The 17,592-nt window shown below is 43.1% G+C and overlaps 1 protein-coding gene across 1 annotated transcript in view; it reads right to left on the reverse strand.

The window, feature by feature from the left end:
* Positions 1-17,592, reverse strand: part of TAFA4 (TAFA chemokine like family member 4) — a 373,044-nt gene that overhangs the window by 218,827 nt on the left and 136,625 nt on the right. The window contains exons 2-3 of the mRNA XM_073592207.1: positions 9,775-9,911; positions 2,020-2,135 (exon numbers count right to left, since the gene is read on the reverse strand). Coding sequence (XP_073448308.1) covers positions 2,020-2,135; positions 9,775-9,854 — 196 coding nt within the window. The 5' untranslated portion in view covers positions 9,855-9,911. The remainder of the gene's footprint in view (positions 1-2,019; positions 2,136-9,774; positions 9,912-17,592) is intronic.

A 17,592-nucleotide genomic window follows, 5' to 3' on the forward strand; every position in this document is an offset into this window, starting at 1 on the left:
CTCTGTGGTCGTATTTTGCTCTAGGAAAGACTCTTCCTAGGAACAACAACGCTATAAATCTATGATGGTCCATTTTGCAAGAATGAGTTTTTAGCAGATGTGTATATTGTGAGTTCCTGGTTGAAGTATTAAATACTACCTATAAAAAAAATGATATTTATCCTTTTGCAGTGCACAAGTGATAAGTGTAATGCCCTGTACACACGATAGGATTTTCCGACAACAAATGTTGGGTGTGTGCTTGTTGTCGGAGAGTCCGTCCGTGTGTATGCTCCATAGAACATTTGTTGGCGGAATTTCCGCCAGCAAATGTTTGAGAGCAGGTTCTCAAATTTTCCGACAACAAGACTTGTTGTCAGAAATTCCAAGCGTGTGTACACAATTCCGACGCACTAAAGTCCACGCATGCTCGGAATCAAGCAGAAGAGCACTGTCTATTGAAACATCCATGGTTTTGTTGTCGGAAAATCCTATCGTGTGTACATAGCCTAATGCCCCATACACACAATCGGACATTGATCGGAAATTGCAACAACAAAATCCATGGATTTTTTCCGACGGATTTTGGCTCAAACTTGTCTTGCATACACACGGTCACACAAATCTTGTCAGAAATTCCAAACGTCAAGAACGCGGTGACGTACAACACGTACGACGAGCCCAGAGAAATGAAGTTCAATAGCCAGTGCGGCTCTTCTGCTTGATTCCGAGCATGCGTGGAACTTTGTGCGTTGGAATTGTGTACACACGACCGGAATTTACGACAACGGATATTGTTGTTGGAAAATTTGAGATCCAGAACTGTGTGACGGAAATTCCGATGGAAAATGTCCAATGGAGCCTACACACAGTCGGAATTTCCGACAACAAGCTCCCATCAAACATTTTCTGTCGGAAAATCTGACCGTGTGTACGGGGCATTAGTCTGGTAATCCAGCGATTCAGATACCCGGGTTACTGCTGTGATTAAAATACAAACATAATTATTAGGATCTGATTTAATACTTAACTCAATGGCACAGAAGAGGGGCTCACTCCCCGCAGTCTGAGTTTATATATAGCTCAATGGCTCAGAGGAGGGCACTCTCCCCTCAATCTGAGTTTATATATATATAGCTCAATGGCCCAGAGGAGGGACACTCACCCCTCAATCTGAGTTTATACATAGCTCAGTGGTTTAGAGGAGGGCACTCTCCCCTCAATCTGAGTTTATACATAGCTCAGTGGTTCAGAGGAGGGACACTCTCCCCTCAATCTGAGTTTATACATAGCTCAGTGGTTCAGAGGAGGGACACTCTCCCCTCAATCTGAGTTTATATATATATATAGCTCAATGGTTCAGAGGAGGGCACTCTCCCCTCAATCTGAGTTTATATATATATAGCTCAATGGTTCAGAGGAGGGACACTCTCCCCTCAATCTGAGTTTATACATAGCTCAATGGCCCAGAGGAGGGACACTCACCCCTTAATCTGAGTTTATACATAGCTCAATGGCTCAGAGGAGGGCACTCTCCTCTCAATCTGAGTTTATACATAGCTCAATGGTTCAGAGGAGGGCACTCTCCCCTCAATCTAAGTTTATACATAGCTCAATGGCCCAGAGGAGGGACACTCACCCCTCGATCTGAGTTTATACATAGCTCAATGGCTCAGAGGAGGGACACTCTCCCTTCAATCTGAGTTTATACATAGTTCAATGGCTCAGAGGAGGGACACTCTCCCCTCAATCTGAGTTTATACATAGCTCAATGGTTCAGAGGAAGGACACTCACCCCTCAATCTGAGTTTATATATAGCTCAGTGGCTCAGAGGAGGGCACTCTCCCCTTATATGAATTGAAACCAACAATTAGCTTATAACCTTAGAAATATGACCAAAAACCACTAGCGCTTCCCTTTAAATGTACAGTACGATATCAGGTGATGGTATTCGAAGACACTGCCAGCAAGCTAGTGGCTAAATGTTGGACTGGTTATTAATTGGTGTGAGCGTCAGACAATGAGTTTAACTACCTTACCTGTTTGCCCTCGGGAATGGAGGCTTGAGGCAGATAAGAGCTTACAGCACACCATTAAGACGTAGGCCAAAATGAGCCAGTGAGACAGAAGCATCGAGTTGGCATAGAACCTCATCCTGAAAGGGGGAAATAAAACAATGAATTTACTCTACATCCAATCAATGTAAAAGGCAGTGTTCTATATGGAAGGTAACAAGGCATCTGAAGGAAGAAAAGAGAACTTGGTAAAGCAGGAAACATGGGAAGTTGGAAGCAGAAGGTTGAGGAAAGTTAGTGAAGGGACAACAGCCAGTTTGGCCAACAAAAAAAGTGTGCAACAAAGTACCCTGATTCTCAACATAAGGCTTATTTTTAATAGATGTCGCAAAGTTACTTTGTATATAACAAAAAAGTGCGCAATCTATTTGTCATGGTTATGCAGTAATCATTCTCTGTCAACTTACCTTCTCCTCATGTGTTCAGACTAAGAGGCCAGCCACTCACACCTGGCTGGTTTTATAGCCTCTCCTCTAAGCATGGCCCCATCCCAGACCCTATCAGGGAATTCTATATTAACCTGTGCACTGCAAGCCAGCAGTGCTGATCAACCATTGTGTGTTAGCTTTCGTGTGTACTTGCTGTGTTTCCTACGTCTGATTCCAGTTACCGACTTTGGCCTGTTCTCGACTTTCCCTGTCTGCTTGTGACCCTGACCTTTGGCGTGTTATGTTTATCCTTGTCTGCTAGTCCCCTGACATTTGGCTTATCCCTTACTTTCCTTGTTGTTCCAGCCTGCTGCCTTCTTCCTCTTCTCCTGTAGTCTACCGTGAGCGTGAGCTGTGAGACCCTGGGGGCCGCGACCTGGAGCCAGACTGCAGCTCAGTCCATCCTCACCACTAGAGGCTCTGGTGAACACCTGCTGGCTCTTAGAATCCATGCCCTGGGGAATCTATGCTCTAGCTCCCAGTGGGATCTGTGTTAGTTATCCAGTAGACCTGCTTCCTGAACCTCCCAGGGTTCAATCTGCAGCATTCAGTCCTAGGGTCTACTACCTAGCGGTGCACTTCCAACTCCTACAGAGCGCATCTGTCACCTAGCCTCAAGGTGACCTGACACTATTATAATATGACAGTGCTAAAAAGCTCAGCAAAAAGAAAAGTCCTCACTTGAAGGTGTCATTAAAGTCTTATAATATAAAAATGTGTCTAAAAGGGTGCTCTTTGTGTGAGTTAATACACATCTGTGCTTAAATTGGCACTCTCTCCAACACACAGGGAATTAAGCACCTCTTACCAGAAGTAATGGATCCCAGATGATAGGGATCTCATAGGATATAAATCAGCTGTGATGTTCCACTCCGGAAACTTCGGTAAGAAAGCTCCTTCCTGGTAGGATAATAACTTTGCCTGGATAGGAAAATACCTTATAAACTCCTGGTTCACCGATCATCCTGCTGTTAATGCTCTCCGGCACAAAAGTATCAAGAAGTGAGAAACTTCATAGTGTAGTATGCAAAAATGGACATTTATTGAAAGATAACTGATTGCACTTACAAGAATCCAGTCATAAGAAGGCAAAAAAACAGACACAACTGCGGACCTCGTCCTGCAGGCTGGTGAGTGGTGACGTCACAGAACACAGCTCCACCCAACGCGTTTCCCCTTATGAGGCATTGACTGGGAACTTGATACTTTTGTGCCGGAGAGCACTAACAGCAGGATGATCGGTGGAGCTGGGAGTGTATGAGATATTTTCAAATCCAGGCAAAGTTAATATCCTACCAGGAAGGAGCTTTCTTACCGAAGTTTCAGGAGTGGAACATCGCAGCTGATTTATATCATAACAAGCATGTGAGATCCCTATCATCTGGGATCCATTACTTCTGGTAAGATTCCCTGTGTGTTGGAGAGAGCACCGTTTTAAGCACAGATGTGTATGATCTCACACAAAGAGAACCTTTTTGGACACATATTTTTATTATAAGATTGTAATTACATCTCCAAGTGTGGATTTTTCTTTTTGCCAAGCTTTTTAGCACTGTCATATTTTAATAGGTTGCATACTTATTTATTATATATGTATTAAGGTTGAGTAATTAGACTTTTTTAAGTTGCAGCACCTTTCATATGCACATTTCAAATTGTTTTTGGGTAAGCGTGAGATATCTACTTTAACCACTTGCTGACCAGCCGATGTCATTATACAGTGGCAGGTTGGCTCTATTGCGTGAATCGCCATAGGTGTACGTTGCTTCGTGCAATAGATACAGTTGGCGCGATGTCCACCAGCCACCTGCGATCACTCAACAGAGAGCCAGAACGGGGATCTGTTAATGTGAACAAACAGATCCCCAGTCTTTTAGGGGAATACAGAGTGATTGTCTGTTCCTGAGCTTCTGTCTGTTCCTGAGCTTCAGCCAATTGACTGTGCAAGGTGCACAGTCTATTGGCCTTTAGTAAATCAACCCCAAAGCCTCATACTGCCTCTACCAGATTGCCTTATTCCCATAGTGCATCCTGGTGCCACCTCTTCCATAGGTAAGCAACGTACATGCACCCGGCCATACACATGATGTAAAAAAAAAACATGATTCATCAGGCCAGGCCACCTTCTGTCATTGCTCTGTTGTCCAGTTCTGTTGTTTATGTTCCCATTGTAGTTGCTTTTGGCTGTGGACACAGGTCAGCATGGGCACCCTGACTTGTCTGCGGCTACACAGCCCCATACAAGCTGCCATGCACTGTGTGTTCTGACGCCTTTCTATCATGACCAGCACCTCATGTGCATCAATGACTCAATGAGTATTAGCAACCCACTGATTTTCCATCCTTGGACCACTTTTGGTAGGTCCTGACCACTGCACACTGGAAACATCCCATAAGAGCTACAGTTTTGGAGTTGCTCTTACCCAGTCGTCTAGCTATTACAATGTGGACCTTGTCAAAGTCGTTCAAATCCTTACACTTTCCCATTTTTTCTACTTTCAACACATCAGCTTCAGGGACAACATGTTCACTTGCTGCCCTAATATATCCCACTCACTTTCAGGTGCCATTGTAATGAGATAATCAAAGTTATTCACTTTACCTGTCAGTGGTATGGATGAGCCCGATGTTCGAGTCGAACATCGGGCGTTTGCCTGGTCGCCGAATAGCAAACAATTTGGGGTGCTCGCGGCAAATTCGAAAGCCGCAGAACACCCTTTAAAAGTCTATGGGAGAAATCAAAAGTGCTAATTTTAAAGGCTTATATGCATGGTATTGTCATAAAAAGTGTTTGGGGACCTGGGTCCTGCCCCAGGGGACATGGATCAATGCAAAAAAAGACTTAAAAACTGACATTTTTTCGGGAGCAGTGATTTTCATAATGCTTAAAGTGAAACAATAAAAGTGAAATATTCCGTTAAATTTCGTACCTGGGAGGTGTCTATAGTATGCCTGTAAAGTGGCACGTTTCCCGTGTTTAGAACAGTCCGAGAGCAAAATTACATTTCTAAAGGAAAAAAAGTAATTTAAAAGTACTTGCGGCTATAATGAATTGTTGGTCCTGGCAATACACATAAAAGTCATTAAAAAAAACGGCATGGGATTCCCCCACAGTCAATTACCAGACCCTTCGGGTCTGGTATGAATATTAAGGGGAACCCCGAACCAAAATTTAAAAAAAAAATTGCGTGGGGGTCCCCCCAAATTCCATACCAGGCCCTTCAGGTCTGATATGGATATTAAGGGGAACCCCCGCACCATAATTTAAAAAAAAATGGCATGGGGGTTTTAAGGGGAACCCCCCTCCTCCTGAACCGTACCAGGCCACATGCCCTCAATATGGGGAGGGTGCTTTGGGGTACCCCCCAAAACATCTTGTCCCCATGTTGATGGGGACAAGGGCCTCATCCCCACGACCCTTGCCTGGTGGTTGTGGGGGTGTGCAGGCGGGGGGCTTATCGGAATCTGGAAGCCCCCTTTAACGCTATGGGAAAGCCATAGGGATGTCCCCGTGCGTCAGAGGGGGAGGGGTCACCCGGTGATGACACTGTGTGACCCTGCCCCCCTCTGATACTATGGGAAAGCCATAGGGATGTCCCCCTTACGTCAGAGGGGGGTGGGGTCACCCAGCGATGTCACCATGTGGCCCCGCCTTCAGTTATAAAAGAGCTGTCACCTGAGAGGATGGTCATTACAGCGGGTTCCTCCCATGGAGGCAGGTCGGTCGTGTGTTTTTTATTTTCTTTTTTGGTCCGTCGGCAGAGCAAGAGAAGAAGAAGACTTCGTGGGACAGTTTTATTTTTTTAAATTTTTTAATAAAGGACTTGTCCCCAAGCCGCGTCATGTCATTTTTACCATTTTCACACTTTTTTTGTGAAATGGTAGGGGTACATTTGTACCCTGTTACCTTATCACACAGGGGGAGGCCGGGATCTGGGGGTCCCCTTGTTAAAGAGGTCTTCCAGATTCCGATAAGCCCCCCTCCCGTAGACCCCCATCAACATGGGAACAAGGTGGGTGTTTTGGGGGGTACCCCAAAGCACCTTCCCCATGATGAGGGAATGTGGCCTGGTACAGTTCAGGAGGGGGACCACTCTTTCGCCCCCCCCTCTTATCCTGTGGCCTGCCAGGTTGCATGCTCGAATAAGGGTATGGTATGAATTTTTAGGGGGACCCCCACGCCATTTTTTTTTTAAATTTTGGCGCGGGTTCCCCTTAAAATTCATACCAGACCTGAGGGGGACCCCCATGCCATTTTTTTTTTCATTTTGGCACGGAGTTCCCCTTAATATCCATACCAGACCTAAAGGGCCTGGTATGGAATATGGGGGGACCCCCATGTTATTTTTTTTTTAATTTTGGTTTGGGGTTCCCCTTAATATTCATACCAGACCCTAAGGGTCTGGTAATTGACTGTGGGGGAAACCCATGCCGTTTTTTTCAATGACTTTTATGTGTATTGCCGGGGCCGACAATTCATTATAGCCGCGAGTACATTTAAATGTCTTTTTTTCCTTTAGAAATGTCATGCTCTCGGACTGTTCTAAACACGGGAAACATGCGCCACTTTACAGGCAGACATCCCTCAAGTACGAAATTTAAAGGAGTATTTCACTTTTATTGTTTCACTTCAAGCATTATTAAAATCACTGCTCCCAAAAAAACGGCTGTTTTTAAAACTTTTTTTTGCATTGATCCATGTCCCCTGGGGCAGGAACCAGGTCCCTAAACACTTTTTATGACAATAACTTGCATATAAGCCTTTAAAATTAGTACTTTTGATTTTTCATGTACGTGTACCATAGACTTTAACGGTGTTCGCGTGTTCAAACTAATTTTTTTCCTGTTCGCATGTTCTGCTGCGAACCGAACTGGGGGGGTGTTCGGCTCACCCCTAGTCAGTGGCCATAATGTTATGGGCGATCTGTGTATTTCTGCAGTGCCGTTCATTAACAGCACAGCAGAAATCACCCTCCAGTGGCCAGCCCATTAATGGCCGTGAACTGAGCCATCATCAAAAGGCTTGAGACATAGTGTACAGAGCTGATTTGCACAGCTCTATACCATGTGAATGCTGTGATCAATACCAAATGTAACCAGTATAGTATTTGCATTGCATAATATTTAAATTCACATCCTGTTGCAAGGAAGGAAGGAGGAAAAAAATGAATGAATAAATCAATCATTAGTTTTTGATCAGAGTATCAGTAGATTCAAGGTTGTGGGATAATTTTTAACTCTTTCACAGCCCCCCACCCTCCTCTCTAGTATATCTTAGCCTGTCTCTGCAGCGATCTGTATAATTAGCCTCTCACCTCCGTTATCTTGCACATCTGTACATTAACCTTTTCATCTCCATCCTTGCACTGTATGTGATCTGTATATTAACCCCCTTTACCTCCTTCCTCTGTGTATGACCTACTGTATACATTGAGGATGCACTCTTTCTAGTGCACCATTCCTAAGCTACATATTTTAACCTTCTCGATATCTGCTTAATTTCTAATTTTCAAGATCACTTTGGAGAATCTACTTTCAAGCAAGTGGTTCATTTTGGGGAATTCAGTTGTTTTGTTTATTTTGATATTTTTTTGGATAATTTTTGGTCTTTTTTTCCTTTATGTAGTAAAAATTTAAAAAACCCAGGTATTGATAAATTAGGTTATCAATAAATAGCAAAATAAAGTTCTATCTGTCTCAAAAAAATTATATAAAATTTATTTGGGTCCAGAATTAAATGGTGTAGTAATTGTCAGTGCCACAGCACTGATAAACTGAACAGATAGCCCTAATAATGAAGGGGCATTACAGGCTAATACTGTAAGGAAAAGTGGTCACTTTTCCTTTGGTGGTTCCCAAAGGAAAAGTCACCCTTTCCTTTGCGCAAGCAGACAAAAGTAATGCCCCGTACACACGGTCGGATTTTCTGATGGAAAATGTCCGATCGGAGCGTGTTATCGGAAATTCCGACCGTGTGTGGGCTCCATCGGACATTTTCCATCGGATTTTCCGACACACAAAGTTTGAGAGCAGGATATAAAATTTTCCGACAACAAAATCTGTGTCGGAAATTCCGATCGTGTGTACACAAATCCGACACACAAAGTGACACACAAAGTGCTCAGAATAAATAAAGAGATGAAAGCTATTGGCCACTGCCCTGTTTATAGTCCCGACGTACGTGTTTTACATCACCGTGTTCAGAATGATCGGATTTTCCGACAACTTTGTGTGACCGTGTGTATGCAAGACAAGTTTGAGCCAACACCCGTCGGAAAAAATCCTAGGATTTTGTTGTTGGAATGTCCGAACAAAGTCCGACCGTGTGTACAGGGCATAAGAGTGTCACTTTACTTTACCCTTCCCCATAGCAACATACAGTATACTGACCTTTTTTCACCCTCCCCCTTAAACTCTGTTAAGTTGCCATAAGCTGCATAGGCATGTGACCCACTCCCTTTCTCCCATGTGACAGCACTGGTGCCTTGTGCTTGGCCCAACTCTTTCCGGTGAGTTGAAGAAGGAGCCCTTAGCTCTGTGTAAGCTCTGATAAATTGGTCTGGTGCTTATAAAGGTGGATGGTTCAGCGCAGGAGCAAGAAAATGAGCACACCCTCCTGCCTGCATGCCTTAGCTAAGGGTAGATGGATTCCAGGAAGTAAGTGCTAAATGAATCCTCTTCCCTTACTCAGGATGGCCGCAGCTAGAAATGCTAGGGAGTGCTTTTTCAAAGTGATTTCCCAACAAAATAAAGCATTGAGACATGGATGAATGGGTGAGTTTGCGTTGAATATTAAAAATGAAGTAAATATAATTTTTAATTTGTGATGATCAGATATAGTTAAGTTTCACTTTAAGTGACCCCCTTACATTTCCCTGCAAGGCAAAAGTAAAGGTTTGGCCTCATTGGTCAGTTAGAGGCTAGGCAAGGACCAAACTCAAAATTTGCAAGAAAGGTCAAATTTGCATATTCTTTTAGTTTTCGTTATCTTTGCGTCTTCTGATTATTTTTACTGAAGGTGACCTTTACTTATTCATCATGTACTATTTGAATTGCTTAGGTTTGTGACACATTTTGCTTAGTCTTAAATCTGACCGACAGCAACTGCTTCCAGGAGTTGCTATAACATCTACAGATGTATATTCTTTGGCAATGCATGACGTTATCCTGCAGTGAATAAAATAAAAAACAATCTTCCAGCCACAACAGACACAACCCCTATCCAGTCTGTCACTCCAGAGAATCCATCTCCTTCACCACCTCTGTATCTACAATTTCAGAAACTTCTTACCTTAGGGGCTTTGCAAGAATTTTATTCCAGTCAAACACAATTATTTTTGTATCTGCTTCAAAGTTGCTCCAAATTCCCATTTGCAGTTACAGGTAACAAGCTCTGCATCTCATAAAATATCTTCCCCCCGAAGAGACCTACAAAACAAAATAGAACAGACGGCAATTAGAGATTTAAACTGTAATGTTTGCACAGCTTTCCTTCCCAATATCATTGTTTAGAATCAATATCAAGAGTTTCTGTTTTTAATGAAAGTTATTCATTGTAAATGTTTCTGCCCATTCCGTATTGGTTGTGGCCTAAATGATGAGTGTGCTTTATTTTCTTGAAGTTACTCCCTGTTCCACATAATGCTTCTTCTTTTTGTGGCCATGTTTAGGTTTATGTCTATGAAAAGGAATACTGAACAGCCAGTTGCTCTTCTGTCATCAGTTGGTTGGCCCAAATGAATCTGCAAAGGCTGGAGGTGACTGATAAACATTAATGGCGTCCCGGGGGGGTGGGGGCTCCCCCAATTTAAAAAAAAAAATTTTTTTTTTTTTTACAAAAAGGCAATGTCTTTTTGTTTGCATTCATAGCGGATGCACCACATCTTACTCGGGCCGCCACTGGAGTAACACAGTCTCTATTGAGAATGAGAGCGTCCCCAGTGAGCTCCTGCGGGTGATTCCTCCCCCCTCCCTTTGCTCACTGACACTGCATAATGCGAGCGCTCACACAACCACAGCAGCCTGATCTGCTCCTTCCCCTGCATCCTCATTGGCAGGGAGAAGAGCGAGTTGCAGGAAGGACTCCACCAGGACTCCAGGTACTGAAAAAACAGACTGATTTCTCCCATCCTTAGGACAGGAGAACCAGCCTGTAAATTCCAAGAGATGCCAGACCAGCGCTGTCAATAGCAGGGGCAGGACAGCAAGAGGAGGCTGGGGAACCCCACAGTGGCAGAACACCAGGCAAGACAACCTTTGCAACCCTGATAGTTCTTCCACTGCTTTGGACCCTTATATTTTCTTGGTATGCTGGTGACATATATCCCTTGTTTTGTGCCACCCTGGGGGGCCCCAATACTGTAGGAAGGGAGCTCACTGCAGAATATGTGAAAGGGCCCGTTGTGGAATTGTAGTAAAGGGCCCCAGGATATATATATATAAAAATCATATATATTGCGCCTGTGGCGTAAGACAAAGTTCCAGAAAGATTTTAGTTCCAGAAAGATTTTAGCCAGTATAAATCTACCCTCCAAAAATACAATTCCTGCCTCCTCACTGCCAAGCAGACCTATTTCATCTCTCTCATTAACACCTTATCATCATGTCCCCGTCAACTCTTCTCTACCTTCAACTCTCTACTTCATCCTCCACTGCCTCCACCCACCAACTCAGTCACAGCCCAGGAGATCGCCAATCACTTCAAACAGAAGATTGATACAATTTGTGAGATCTCTACTGTTTAGATACCCTCCACACTTTACACCTCATGCCCACAGGTACAATCATTACTTCCCTCTTTCAACCCCACCACTATAGAAGAGGTTGCTAAATTACTTGCTAACGTCCATCTTACCACCTGCCCTCTGGATCTTGTTCCCTCACAAATGCTACATTCACCCTCTAGCTTTATTCTACACTCTCTAACCCACATCTTCAATCTCTCCCTCTCTTCTGTCATCTTCCCCAACTCTTTTAAAACATGCACTTGTCAGCCCCATACTTTAAAAGCCCTCACTGGACCCATCTAATCTTAACAACCTACTCCCCATCTCCTTGCTCCCCTTTTTATCCAAACTCCTTGAACGTCTAGTCTTCAACCGACTGAGCGTCCACCTTGCTGATAATAGCCTTCTTGATCCCCTTCTGTCTGGATTTCCTCCTCAACACTCCACAGAAACTGCTCTCCTAAAACTAACAATCTACTAATGGCCAAAACTAAGGGACACTATTCTGTACTCCTACTCCTGGACTTGATGCCTTTGATAAGGTTGACCACCCCCTCCACCTCCTCAAAAAACTCAACACCTTTGGTCTCCGTGACTGTCCTCTTCGCTGGTTCTCTACCTACGTATCCAACCACACCTTTAGCATTACTTACAATTCTACTTCCTCCTCTCCTCTTCCTTTCTCTGTTGGAGTCCCCCCCTAGGTTCTGTTCTTAGACCTCTCCTATTTTAAATCTACACCTCCTCCCTGGATTTAGCTGATAGCCTCCCACGGCTTCCAATACCATCTCTACGCTGACAACAGTCAAATCTATTTCTCTACCCCTCAACCCACTCCTTCAGTCTTCTCACGTATCACTAATTTACTATCAGATATATCAGTATGGATGTCGCACTACTTCCTCAAACTTTTTTTAAATGGCGGACTACCAAATCGCAGTAGGAATAAGTGTGTCAATATAGGTCTCAAACCCCTCACCTCATCCCAAAAATCTAATAATAGGAACGAGAAAAGGAAAAGTCCCCGGGATTGTATGGGTGAGGGGGAGGTAAGGTATAAAGGGGGAATAATGGGTGATGTGATTGGTATGACAAGGTACCCAAAAGTAATAAAAATATTCTTTATTTGAGATATACAAAATAAGGTAGTTAAAAAGCAATGAACAATTCATACAAAATTCCTATTTCATGTAAATGGAGGCTCTAGGGTAAAGATGCACGCATGTACATGATATCATAGAAACCCAACATGTTTCGGATTTAAAAGTACAATTCCTTCTTCAGGGGTTTCCTGTGAGGATATATTGTATGATCTAGGAAAGTACATAGATAAAACATACCAATCAATAATACAAAGATACAATAAGTATGTACCATAATCTATGCAAAACCAAATTTATAATTTTTCCCTCCCCACGTGCCTCTTCCCCTGATCTCTCTGTCAAAATCAATAGCACAACTATCAGTCCATCCCCACATGCCAAGGTCCTAGGAGTAGTCCTGAACTCTCCCTTAAGCCCCACGTCCAATCGCTGTCCAAATCTTGCCACCTCAACCTCCGCAACATCTCCAAAATACGCCCCTTTCTAACCAATGACACAACAAAGCTCTTAATTCACTCCCTGGTCATCTCTCGCCTCCATTATTGCAATTCCCTCCTCATTGGCTTACCTCTACATACTCTATCCCCCCTTCAATCCATCATGAATGCTACTGCCAGACTCATCCACCTTACAACTGCTCTATCTCTGCTACTTCTCTCTGTCAATCCCTCCACTGGCTTCTGCTCACCCAACAAATTAAATTCAAAATACTAACAACTACCTACAAAGCCGTCCACAACTCTGCCCCCAGCTACATCACTGACCTAGTCTCAAAATATCAACCTAATCGTTCTCTTCATTCTTCTCAAGACCTCCTGCTTTCTAGCTCTCTCATCACCTCCTCCCATGCTCGTCTCTAGGACTTTTCCAGAGCCTCTCCAAGCCTATGGAACTCCTTACCCCAATCTGTCTGTCTATCTCCTACACTATTAGCTTTTAGACGATCCCTGAAAACCCTCCTCTTCAGAGAAGCCTATCCTACCCACACCTAACAACTGTATTTTTATTTTGTCCGTCTGATCATCCCCCACAGCGACTACCCTATGTTCCACTTGACCCTCCCTTCTAGATTGCAAGCTCTAACGAGCAGGGCCCTCTGATCCCTCCTGTATTGAATTGTATTGTAATTGTACTCTCTTCCCCCATGTTGTAAAGCGTTGAGCAAACTGTTGGCGCTATATAAATCCTGTATAATAATCGTAATAATAATAATTTCAAAATAATTTGTGAATTCCGAAGATATAGGTAGCTAAAATCATAGACAAATCTTGACTTGGTCAAACTAGGTCCTGCCCTTTACCACTTGGCAAACCTACCTGCTGGTCCTCTAATGTAATGACTGGCCTCACTGACTAATAGTCCAAAGAGAGCTGGAGGTGAGGTGCTGGATGCAGATCTTTAACCTGTGGCACTAAAACATTGGTCGGGCCTTGGATTCGGCAGCTCTCCACAAAACTGGGGACCTTCCAAAGAATAAGGGGTCACCCAAATTAAGCTATCCACATATAGATGAGCCAAGAGCACCAAATGATCGTCTCAAAAGTAGAAAGTCCTTTATTACAATCACAGGTAACAACAGGAGGCCAAAAAGTCAGCCAATGGCCAAAAGTCCCCTTTAACAGGGCTTAAAACGATGTAGTAAAAAGTATATATTGCTCTCAAAAAATAGTTCCAGGAAAAGATCTTGAACAGGAAAAATAGTTTACAGATATGCCTGTGTCACTAACCAAGTGATCACTGTTTTTTTTTGTAAATTCTTTATTTAAAAGAAAGGGAAATACAATACAATACATGTCATACATCACCTTAAGAAACGGCTGGCCAGCTGGCATGTATCATGAATATCTTACGGTATACACAGAGATGGTTCTACCAAGTAATCAGTGTTAACTGTGATTGTAATAAAGGACTTTGGGCCATTGAGACGATTGTTTGGCAGTCTTTCTTGACTCTTCTTTTAGTGACCACTGGGGACGCTCAGCAACAATATGCAGGTTTGTAACAAAGCTTGATTTTTTTAAAGGAAGAGTTGAGATGTGCATATGGTTTTCAAAGAAGACTTCTGCTTTTGCATAAATGAATTGTCCGTATAAATTGTCAGTATTTGTGACAGGGTCACTTTACTGTCATCAATGAGTATTGCAGCATTGTGCAACTTCATCGTAGTGCCAAAAAAAAAAACTCAGTAGTAGTAAATGTAGCAGAATCTCTAACCTCTTCCAGTCTAATGAGAACCTTTGAGACCACAGACCGCTGACATCCTTCAATATGTAGTGGGTTGTGTGGCATAGTGGGTGCAAAGGTGGTAAAAGTCATTGGGCGCCAGACACTTCTTGGATGCAAAAGAGGTTTTATTTCTTTTAACAGTCCTTTTATATTTTGCAAAGGAAAGAGGGTTGGGGCCAGGACATCCTTTAGTAGTTGCAATTTCACTAGGCAGACTCCGAGGCTTCAATAGGAAGACAGCTGTACAGGGAAAGGCCCCAGCAAGGTGCCACTTCTGCACGTGCAGGTTTACTGTCCTCTATGGCTACAGTGCTTAACAGTTCCTAATTCAAACGTAACAGTTCTCTCAGCTTTACTACAACTTCTACTTGTAGGTCTTCAGCCCCTTGAGCTCCTGGTCTCTCACTGGACCCTCTGATTCACTAACTCTGACTCCCGTGATCTCCTCAAGGCTTTTGCGGTGGTATCTCAATCAAGCGTCACCCATGCTTCCCTGCTGGGTTCCTATCTTGGCACTTTGGATACCTTCAAGCTTCACCCCTGCTGACTGGCTCGGTCCCTGACTTGACACACAAGGCTGCTCTGCAAGCGTCACCTCCGCTGGCTGGGTCCCTGACTTGATCACCGCCTGAAGTTTCCGATTCTCCACCGTGCCCGTTCGGTGAGAAAACCACTCCGGTACTTGCTTCAGTTACTCACTGTGGTCCCTGGTAAAGGTGGTTGGTCCCTTAGTGGCGACATTGTCCCTTCTATCTCTGACCATGACAGGTTCGTCGGTTGGCAGAACCATCACTTATGGTTGGACTGCAAGCCCCAGACCCAACCCTGTGCTGCCCTCTTACTTCTGGATAGGCCCTCACACAGCTTGGCAGCCAGATGCCCCCATGATAGGCCCAATCTCTGGCATAGCAGCCCGGAGAAGATGACACACGTCCACCCAGGCAGCAGTCCGGGTGGCAAAGAGCACAGATCACCTAACCTCTCCCGAATATATAGGTTCTCCCAGCGGGCCAGGGGATTCAAGAAAATCCCTGCTCATTGGCCCCATATACCCATAACCTGACCTTGGGTTTCCCTCCTCAAATCTAGTACCTCCAAGTTCCCAGCCACCTAGTGGTAGAAGAGAAAAGTGCAACAAGGCCAAACTTAGGAAGAAATAAATAGATCTCTACCAATCGACCAAGATGACTACTCTTGGCAAGTAGATTTGTGAGGAGCTCCCTGACTAAACCCCAGGATGCTACAGTAGGAAGATTTTAAATTGTTAACATTAAGCCAGGCCCACTTGACATCTGAATTCAATGCAGTTAAAATAGGACCTAATACTGTTTATGGAAGTGTAAGATATGCTGAGATTGTAAAGAACATCATGCCTCCTTCTTCATTTTTGGAAGTGCAAATGTAAACTTATAAGAAAACCATTGTTTGTTTTAATATTTAATACATTTAATACACAAATATACAGTGTATAAATAAGTATTCACATAGAAAATTAAGTGCAGAGAAAAACCCCAAACCAGGACACAGACAACAATAAAGAGTTATCTAAACCATCTTCAAGACATCCAAAGATTTAAAAAAAAAGGTTTTGGGTTGGAGCTAAGATTTATGTTTAATCTAAATTTATTAGATTTTCATAAAATAACACAATAACATGGTCAAAGAAGCCAAAAAAGATATGTCGGACTAAGTACATGTCATACATATTCAATAGTACAGGGCAAAAAGGAAAATCGTCAGGTTATATAACCGCCGAACAAAATAGGTAACAACAATTAGGTCAATATACATACACAATCGACAAAAGTAGTTACAAAACAGCTGGCATTATAGCACCAGTAGGAAAACCTTGCTGAGACAAAAAACATTAGAGATGTATCCAAAGTAATCCGTAAAAGCAGAATATGGTAGTGACCCGTGGAGCTGAGATTTAAATGAAGATCTACGCCAGCCTTTTTCAACCAGAGTGCCCAGGCACTCTGGGGTGCCTTCAAGTTTTTTCAGGGATGCCTTGGCAAAATGCCTAAAAATTGCCCAAAAACTGTATACAAGCCAGTGGGTGGATCAAGCCTGCCTTGAGAAGTATGTTTTCATTGTGCACCATTATACAGTGTTCTTGTTTGCTCCTCCTATGCCCCTCTCCATAAGCACCGGAGTCACATTAGCTGGGCAAGGGAGAAAAACTGAGGGAGAAGATAAACATTGGAATACTAATCAGTACCAGTGTCCAAAGGTGTATTTGTTTTGGAAGAATAAATCACCTCTAATGTTGGATGTCCTATGTGTGTGGATGCTGTTGCATTATGTAAAATTATTAGTTTCCTTTTTTGCATTTTAGAATGGGGTGCCCTGAGAGTGTACATTATTTTAAAGGGCACCTTGACTGACAAATGGCTGAGAAACAATGGTCTAAGCAACCCAATCTTTCCTTCATATTGTTCACTCAAAAACATACACTTTATTAAAGTGTATGTGTAGACCACAACTTTTTCAGTTTGGGATGGAATAGGGAATGGATAAATCCCCAGTCATTTTTTTTTTTTTTTGCTGTCTATGCCCATTTGGGAAATTTAAATTTCTGTGCCTGAGATGAATTGGAAGGGTTAAGAAAATGTCTACAAAGTGATTAGTCTGTTGTCACCAGAACAGGTGTCCCTATTAGAGGATTTACCAAAAATTTGGGATTTTTCTGTCTCGATGACTATGTTCACTAGGACAAATAAAGAGATGGCATTTAGAGAGGTGGAAACAGAGAGGAAACAGACACTAGGTTCTTATCTTTCCCTACTCCATCCGAGACCAAAAAAAAATGTTTTGGCTATACATACAATTTTCACTAATTGTGAGGTCAAGCAATGACTTATCCAAGCCCAGGAAACACAGGGATTCTTCTTCTTTCAGAAGATTCCCCGGTCAGATGTGGATATAATAATTCACACTCATTGTGACCTTGTGATCTGAAGGCCCTTCACAATTAGACGGTTGTATAAGGGCTTGTTAAGTGCTTTTAAGGGCTTCGCTGTCATGATGGCTGCTTATGAAAGAGAGAATGTA

This window comes from Aquarana catesbeiana, linkage group LG07, assembly GCF_042186555.1.
Source record: "Aquarana catesbeiana isolate 2022-GZ linkage group LG07, ASM4218655v1, whole genome shotgun sequence".
In the NCBI taxonomy this organism is placed as follows: domain Eukaryota; kingdom Metazoa; phylum Chordata; class Amphibia; order Anura; family Ranidae; genus Aquarana; species Aquarana catesbeiana.